The sequence below is a fragment of the Echinops telfairi genome, unplaced genomic scaffold (genome assembly GCF_000313985.2).
Source record: "Echinops telfairi isolate 266 unplaced genomic scaffold, ASM31398v2 ScPeMD7_18;HRSCAF=68, whole genome shotgun sequence".
In the NCBI taxonomy this organism is placed as follows: domain Eukaryota; kingdom Metazoa; phylum Chordata; class Mammalia; order Afrosoricida; family Tenrecidae; genus Echinops; species Echinops telfairi.
Window position 1 is genome coordinate 97,629,542 of NW_022103915.1, and position 8,530 is coordinate 97,638,071.

The 8,530-nt window shown below is 57.8% G+C and overlaps 1 protein-coding gene across 1 annotated transcript in view; it reads left to right on the plus strand.

Moving 5' to 3' along the window:
* DISP2 (dispatched RND transporter family member 2) overlaps positions 1-6,014 on the plus strand; it is a 17,088-nt gene extending 11,074 nt beyond the window's left edge. Inside the window, exon 9 of the mRNA XM_030885050.2 lies at positions 1-6,014. This exon is cut by the window's left edge and continues 33 nt beyond it. Within this exon, the coding sequence (XP_030740910.1) occupies positions 1-2,158 (2,158 nt within the window). The 3' untranslated portion in view covers positions 2,159-6,014.
* The last annotated feature ends 2,516 nt before the right edge of the window (positions 6,015-8,530 follow it).

Sequence of the window (8,530 nt, forward strand, 5' to 3'; positions counted from 1 at the left end):
ATCGCGCCTGCTCTTCCAGCGCCTGCTGCCGTGCGGGGTCATCAAGTTTCGCTACATCTGGATCTGCTGGTTCGCTGCGCTGGCGGCCGGGGGTGCCTACATCGCTGGCGTCAGCCCCCGCCTGCGGCTGCCCACGCTGCCGCCGCCCCGGGGCCAGGTCTTCCGGCCCAGCCACCCCTTCGAGCGCTTCGACGCCGAGTACCGACAGCAGTTCCTGTTCGAGCGGCTGCCCCAGGGCGAGGGTGGCCACATGCCCGTGGTGTTGGTATGGGGCGTTCTGCCTGTGGACACCGGGGATCCTCTGGACCCTCGCAGCAATAGCTCACTAGTGAGCGACCCTGACTTCTCAGCCAGCAGCCCCGAGGCCCAGCGTTGGCTGCTGGCCCTCTGCCACCAGGCCCGGAACCAAAGCTTCTTTGGCGCCCAGCCCGAGGGCCGGCCCACACTGTGCCTCTTGGAGGCCCTCCAGGGCTGGATGGCGAGCCCCCACTGTGCGCGCCTGGGGCCTGGCCTCTGCTGTGGCCACGCGGCGGCCTTCCCCTGGGCCCCCCAGCTCTTCCTGCACTGTCTGAAGACGATGGCCCTGGAGCAGGGCCCTGATGGCACCCGGGACCTGGGCCCCCGCTTCGATGCCCACGGCAGCTTGGCATCGCTGGTGCTGCAGTTCCAGACCAACTTCCAGTACAGCTCCGACTACAACCAGGCCCACCGCTTCTACACGGAGGTCAGCCACTGGCTGGCGGCGGAGCTGGCCGCGGCCCCCGCGGGCCTCCGTCAGGGTTGGTTCACCAGCCGGCTGGAGCTGTACAGCCTGCAGCACAGCCTGAGCACCGAGCCTGCCGTGGTGCTGGGCCTGGCCCTGGCGCTGGCCTTCGCCGCTCTGCTGCTGGGGACCTGGAACGTCCCGCTCAGCCTGTTCTCGGTGGCTGCAGTGGCAGGCACCGTCCTGCTGACCGTGGGGCTCCTGGTTCTTCTGGAATGGCAGCTCAACACCGCGGAGGCCCTCTTTCTCTCCGCCTCCGTGGGCCTCTCCGTAGACTTGACTGTCAACTACTGTATCTCCTACCACCTGTGCCCGCACCCAGACCGCCTGAGCCGTGTGGCCTTCTCACTGCGCCAGACCAGCTGTGCCACGGCGGTGGGGGCTGCAGCCCTGTTTGTGGCGGGGGTGCTCATGCTGCCAGCCACGGTTCTGCTCTACCGCAAGCTGGGCATCGTCCTCATGATGGTCAAGTGCGTCAGCTGTGGCTTCGCCAGCTTCTTCTTCCAGTCTCTCTGCTGTTTCTTTGGGCCAGAGAAGAACTGCGGGCAGATCCTCTGGCCATGTGCCCACCTGCCCTGGGATGCCGGGAGTGGAGAGCCCAGGGGAGAGAAGACAGGCCACTCTCGTCCAGGGCCAGTGGGAGGGGCCCCGGGGGCCTGCTCTGAGCAGTATGAGCTACAGCCCCTGGCCCGGCGCCGCAGCCCCAGTTTTGACACCAGCACGGCCACCAGCAAGCTGTCCCACCGACCCTCGGTCCTCTCTGAGGATCTGCAGCTGCACGATGGCCCCTGCTACCCCCGGCCTGCACCTGCCCCTGCCTCCCTGCGGGGGCTGCTCCTGGACCACCAGGCAGTCTTCACCCAGTGCCCGGCCCTGCAGACCTCCTCTCCCTATAAACAGGCTGGCACCAGCCCCCAGCCCCGGGCCACGCAAGCCTCCCAGGGGTCAAAGGCCAAGCCGCTGCCGGCCTCGCCAGAAGCCCCATCCCACTCCCCCAAGCCCAAGGCTACAGAGCCCCCAGACTGCCTCTGCTCCTCAGCTAGCACCCTGGAGGGGCTCAGCGTCTCTGATGAGACCTGCCTCAGCACCTCTGAGCCCAGTGCCCGTGTGGCAGACTCAGTGGGTGCCTCCCCAGAGGACCTGGATGAAACTGGGCAGCCGGGACCACAGCGGGGCCAGCTAAACGGGAAGCGGGACACACTCTGGCTGGCGCTCAAGGAGACGGTGTATGACCCCTCAGTGCCTGCCTCCCACCAGAGCAGCTCATCCTGGAAGGGCCGAGGAGGACCGGGGCTGGGCGACGGCAGCCCGGTCGTGCTGCCCAACAGCCAGCCAGACCTGCCCGATGTTTGGCTACGCAGGCCCAGTACCCACACTTCAGGCTACAGCAGCTAAGGGAGGCGCACTGAGGCTGGACCAGGGTGCAGAACTCTGTCGAGGATGGTGGGGTGGGGCAATTGTAGGCTGGCGCCTAAAACTGTTTGCCCAAGTCGGCTGGAAAGGTCCCACTCACCTTCTGTGACGTTTAGCCCGCGCAGGTGTTCCCGGCTTGGCCTGGGCAGCTGCTCAGCCCTTACATTCGGAGGACTCTGGAGGGAGGGTCTTCGAAGGGGAACATCAATCTCTCCTTGGGACCTGCTGAAGGCTGGCTCTTCTTTCTCCCCAGCCCAGCCAAGATTAACCTTCTAGAAGGGGGAAGGTCAGATATGTGGCTCCAGGTCTCAGGGAGGCCGACCCGGTCCCCTCCCAAGTGGCGGGCAGTCCAGTGGGACTGCAGATCAGGTCCGTGCAATGCTGTCAGGATGCCTCACTGAACTGAAGAGCCCACGGAATCCTCAGGAGTCACCTGGGTCTTTATCTCTCTGGGCCTCTCACCTGGGCTCTTTATCAGGATGCTGGTTTCTCTTTAGGGGCCATCTCTGGGCCAGCATTGGCCCGGGGTCTCTGTTCCAAACAGCCTCTACTCCCCTTACTCACCAGACCAGCCAGCTGTTCCTCTAGGCCAGGCAGCGGGGCTGTTGGGTGTAAGGAGGGAGAAGGAGCTTCCTTATACCGCAGGATGGTCCCTCTTTTGCAGCAGGTGCTCTCCCGGGCCAAAAAAGGGACAAGAAAAGACAGTAACCGTTGACACCCATTCACCTTCCTGTTTACAGAACACATCACACCCATGTCTCCTTGTCACCTGCGCCTTCACTATGGGAGCCGGCAGTCACCTGCAGTTGACAGGGTCTGGTGTCCCCAATTTACCAGTGAAAGCATTGAGACTAACATACAGTGATTTTACCCAAGATCCTGCCACTCATAAGTGGCAGAGTGGGTTTCCTGAGTCATCCCACCACTGCACCTCCTAGTCTACTCCTGGTCACACACCTCAGGGACAGTGGCCTGAGGCTCTCTTCGTCCTTCAGCTCCAAGGGCCTCCTGCAACCAGCCTGCCTTCTCGGTTGCCCCTGAGTAATGCCTGCCCCACCCGCTGGACCTCGGTTGCCAGAGAGAGCTAGATTCTATGCCAACTCTGAAGTTGCTCCACCCAGATGGCCTCTGTGCTAAAGCTTCCCGCTCCCGCCGCCGCCACAGGTATCCTGACAGGCTTCCAGGTCTGCAGGGTCAGGGCAGGCCTCTGTGGCCACAGGAGCGGCTCAGAGGGCCACAGAGGGTGCAGAAACTCTGGCCTGCTCTCTTGGAAGTGTGTCCCAAGCTGCTTCCTAGGCCGGAGTCACCGGCTTCCTAAGGACAGGTCTGCCTGGGGGAGGCGGGCTGGGGGTGTGGGAGGTCAAAAGCTGACTCTGCTTCCCCAACCAAGTCAAGACCCTCGGCCAGGTGCTGTCCCCGTGTGAGAGGCATGACACGTGGCAGCACCTCGTTTGCATCAAGTGCTTCAAAAACAGCGCCACGTCACACTGGAGACATAGCTCGCGAAGGTATGCTGGGGTCCGCACCGGTGCTGTGACGCACCCACTGAGGGCATCATCCGGAATGCTGGCGCTCAGAGACCCGGGGCTGGGCAGCCCGGAAGGCTTCCTGGAGGAGGGATGACTTGAACTTGGCTTCAGAAGACCATGAATCTTAGACTGGGAGGGACTCGTGAGATCATCGAGCTGAGCAGCTTTCAAACTTGGTGGCCTCAAGGCTTTTTTCTTTAAAGACCCCTTTGGTGGAAGCACAGGTGTAGAACAGGTTTTCAAAACAGCTGCTCTGGCCAAAGTCAAGCCGGGGCGTTCAGAGCCAGCCCAGCCTTGCTCTACTGCAGCATGTTAGGGGGTGCTGAGGAACCCCACAGAGTCCTGGCAGTGGCACAGGAACGGTGTGAGAACTCACTGATCCAGCCTCTTATTGTACAGATACATTTCCGTGGAGGGAAGGGTTGGTTTTGTTCTTTGCCCCCAGGGCCGGATGTGGCAGATCTGGAGGCAAATCAGAGGATTCCCCGACCCCCTTGATGGTGTGGACCTCCCCCCGCCCCACCCCAAGCAACCCATGGGAAGTGGAGCAGAAACCCAAATAAGACCTAAATGTGTGGAAGAATTGGTAGACTATGGGCAGCAATGGCAGGCTACGTTGGCTCCTTTATGAGAGAGAAAAACCAAATCCGTTCTAATCCCTGACGCCAGAAGGGGCGGCTGAGACGACGATCTCTCTTGGACATGTGCCCCTGAGGGTCTGCTGGGACCTTGCCCCACCTGTGCAAGTGGAGTTCAGCCTTTCAGAGTCCTGGCCTCTCTGCACCGTGGATGGCGCCTTTGTGTTATCACCCAGTAGGAGCCCAAGGAAGGACCAGGTGAGCCCCTTCTCCTGCGTGTGAGCGGAAGTCCTGCCTACACTCAGGAGCGGTCTGCATCCGACTCGCTTCTCAGCAGCCCAGCAAGACTCTTCTGCCCTCTGCCGTGGGAAGGCAGCAGGCACCTGGGCCAAAGCAGGACCCACTACCCTTTTTTGGTGTGTCTTACAAATGGTGACAGTGGTGACTGGGACCGGAGCTTCACAGACTCTGAACATGAGGGAGTGTGGAGGAGGTGAGTAGAGTGGGCCCCACGGGTTTAGGATTGTACTTGAGTATATCCTGGGTCCCGTTCTTAGAGGCCCTGGCCACACAGCCCCACTGGAGGACGTGTGAACCAGAGCAGCTGACGCACTGACTGAACCTGTACTTCTGTCACTTGGACCAGGGGAGTGGGAGAACTCAGTAAACGGACAACAGGATCTTACACCTCAGGTTGCCCAACAGCTAGCAGGTCTAGTGTCGCCCAAACCAATCGCAGGCAGCCCCGCCCAGTGCAGGGGAAACCCAGCACACCTTGTGCGTCCTCATTTGGGAATCCCAGACTGAAAGCATTTTCAATCTCCTCCGAGTCTCAGCAGATCCACTCACTTTATTACTAGATGGTTGGTTACCATGACCGTTGGCCCTGGACACCTGTGGGGAGAGGCTTCACACGCATGCGACAGGTAAGGGAAGGAGCGTCGAGGCACCTGCATGTGCCCTGGCACATTCAAGAAATGGTGTCTCTCCATGGGGACACTTTAAAAGAGAACTGTTATTAGCATGCATTTGGGACTTGGGGGTCTTCCTCCTATTTGTGCCACGGACCTGCAGCTCACACTCGGGAGTCCGAGGAGCGTGCTGCAGATGTGAAACAGATGCCGAGGTGGCGTCTGTGAATGCGGGAAAACCAATTCTTCCATGATGGCGGCCCTTCCGGTGCTTTCAGGGTAACACAGAGAGGGATTTGACTGGCAGAATCTGAGATCTTATTGGCACACAGCATACCCCATCCCATGGCAATCGGGGAATCTCCCATTTGAGCCTGATTCTGTAAGAGATGGCTCATGAGACAGTTATAATGGAAGCTTCCCCAGCCGCCCCCCAGTGCTTGACAGAACTGGGAGACAGATGAAGGGTATTGGAAAGGAGGATCACTTGGTTTACAGCTTTCACGCCTTGTCCAGAGCGTCTCTGATCTCCTCCCATCCTTTTATAGACCCATGGACGGTGACAAGCGCTCTGGCACCCCTGCTGTGCATCCACCTCCCATCGACCTGGGAGCAGGGGACCATGCAAACGCCTCACCCTCACAGGGCCACTCTGACTTGAGGTTGGGAGGTGTGGATGCTTAGAAGAAGAAATTGGAACTCGCTTCGCAAGGGTCATGAGAAACAAAAGGAAGTCGCTCTGCACCACAGTAAAGGTTGGGCGGTCCAAAGCCAAGTGTGCTGGAGCCCTGAATGGACTTGGATAAACTTCTGACTATCATCCGGCCTCTGAGTAGTTATTTACACTATCCCTCGACACAGGAAAAAGACGAGCCTTTTACCAGATTCACCAATGTCAAACAAGGGCTTCCTCGTGCCCACACCAAACTCAGCCCCGTCAACCTCGTCTCCATCCGAGTTACTAGTTTCCGGTCTTTGTCACCACACGTTCCTATTTTCCCCACCTCCCTCACTGATGTCCCCTGCCCAGGGACTCCGGCCCAAAGGATGACAGTCTCTACTACCAGGTGAGAGATTGGTGATTTGGACACCCCCGGCCCCTCAGGTTTCCCTGAAAACAGGTCTGGGGGTCTGCTTCTGAAAGGCCGCCACCTTGCAACCTGGGGAGCAGCTCTGCTCTGCACAGGTAGACCATCAGATGTGAATTTCCTTATCAAATCGCCAGCCTCCCACCCCTGCTCCTGCCTGTGCCTCTCCCTAGCCCTTCTCTTACAATGACAGGTGCGATAAGGGCCCCTCTTGCTATCTAGTGCTCCTAAGACAAAAGTGCCACAAGGAAGTGGCTTTAAAGGACAGAAATTTACTGTCTGGTCAATTTTGACTCATGGAGACCCTATAGGGCAGGCTGGATAGATCTGCCCCCTGTGGGTTTCTGAGACGGTAACTCTTTACGGGAGTAGAAAGCCTCATCTTTCTCCTGAGGAGCAGCTGGTGGTTTCAAACAGCTGACCTTGTGGATAGCAGCCCAGCCCCTCATCACTATCTCCCCCAGGGTTCCTAACTGGCATGAAGAGAAAGGTAATAGATGGTGAGGGGGAGGGCGGTACAACATGACCACTTGCAAAGGACGCGGCTGGAAAGTGCACAAGGATAACAGACAACAAAGGTAAATGCCATTGTACACACAGTCCTGCAATAATAACAAGAATAAACATTCAGGAGTGGATACTCGGGTAGAAATGCAAGCTGAACAGGTGTGGGGAGTCACATAGGAGTACACCCATATAAACACGTGTATGTTCAGGCTTGGTGGAGGGTACTTCTACACAAGTATTTGTATCTTCAGTAACTCTGTCCAAGGATATGGTAGTGCCTATGGAGGGCAAAGTCCTGAAACCATGTTACCTATTCCCAAATACCTTGGAGGAAGGATTCGCTGGGCCTGGGGATTTAGGACCACAGTCTTGGGGAACAACTCGGTCAGAGGCACCATGTCGTCCACAAAGACTGGGCTCTACACTCTACTTCAGTGAATAGTGACTGGGGTCTTCAGAGCTTCCAAGCAGTCATCTATCAGTCTCCCTTGTCCAGAGAGATCAAGAGTGAAGAAACAAACACTCAAGGAAACTATGAGTCCTGAGGACGAAAGGGCCAATGAACCTCAGCCTCCACACTCCTGAGACCAGAAGGACTAGATGGTGCCCAGCTACCACTACCAACAGCTCTGGTCAGGCTCACAGTAGAAAGCCCTGGACAATGTGTGTATGTGTGTGTGTGTGTGTGTGTGTGTGTGTGTGTCTAGTGGGATGGGGGCGGGGGGAGGGATGTAGAACAAAATTCAAAAACATTAAAAAGGCCACAAGTAATGGTCTGGTAGAGTCTAGTGGAGCCCTCGAGCCGATGGTCCTTAGACAATCTTCAAGCCTGGACCTGAACCCCCCACCTCCACCCCCAGGCATCGCCTTTGAGCCAAACAATCAACAGGCCTATAGAGCAAATAATACACCTAGGCAGGCAGGTGTTCCTCCGTACAGCCAATCAAACGGGACCAAAAAGACAGCCTTTACTCAAAACCAAAGCTCAGGAGGCAGGAAGGCTCGGGAAGAAGGGTGAACGGGAGCGGAGAAGCCGGGTGGACGGGGAAAGGGTGCTGCTATTTAGAGGTCACAAATGTCCAGGCTCTCAGAACCAAATGTGTATGAATCGTTAAGCGGAGAGCAATATGTTCTGTAAACTTTTCACCCAACCTGTAATTTAAAAAGAAAGTCCAAACTGCATTCAGAGCACGGCTTTAGGGAAGGGCTGTCTCTCTGTGGACAGTGGGAGAAGATTCCTGTCGGTCCAGCACTCCTGGGAACCTCGGCGATCTTCAGCGGGGTGTCATCGCTCCCTCCCCAGCCCCCCTGAGTTTGCCTGTGTCTCTGTCAGAAGTGATTAGGTTTAGGACACAATTTGCATATGGCCTCATTAACCTAGTAAAGGAAACCCTATTCCCCAGTGGGAGTACATTCACAGGGGCTAGGATCCCAAATTTGAGGGGCAGGACACAGTTGGATCTAGAACCGCTTCACCCACGCTGCAACCAGAGGCCTTCAAGGAGGGCTTGCGTTTGCCCGCAGGCGCATGGAAACTCTAGGAGGGCGATGGACAGAGAGGGCTTCGAGAGACTCCATGTCCGCACTCTTCATAGTCTCTCTCCGCATACCTGGTGGCTCCGTGGTTAAGTGCTTGGCAGGGGGTGGGGGTGGAGATGTGACTGTCTGCTCTGGGAAAGATGGACAGCCTGGGGACCCCGATGGGGCAGTTCTCCCGGTCCAATGAGGTTGCCCTGAGTCA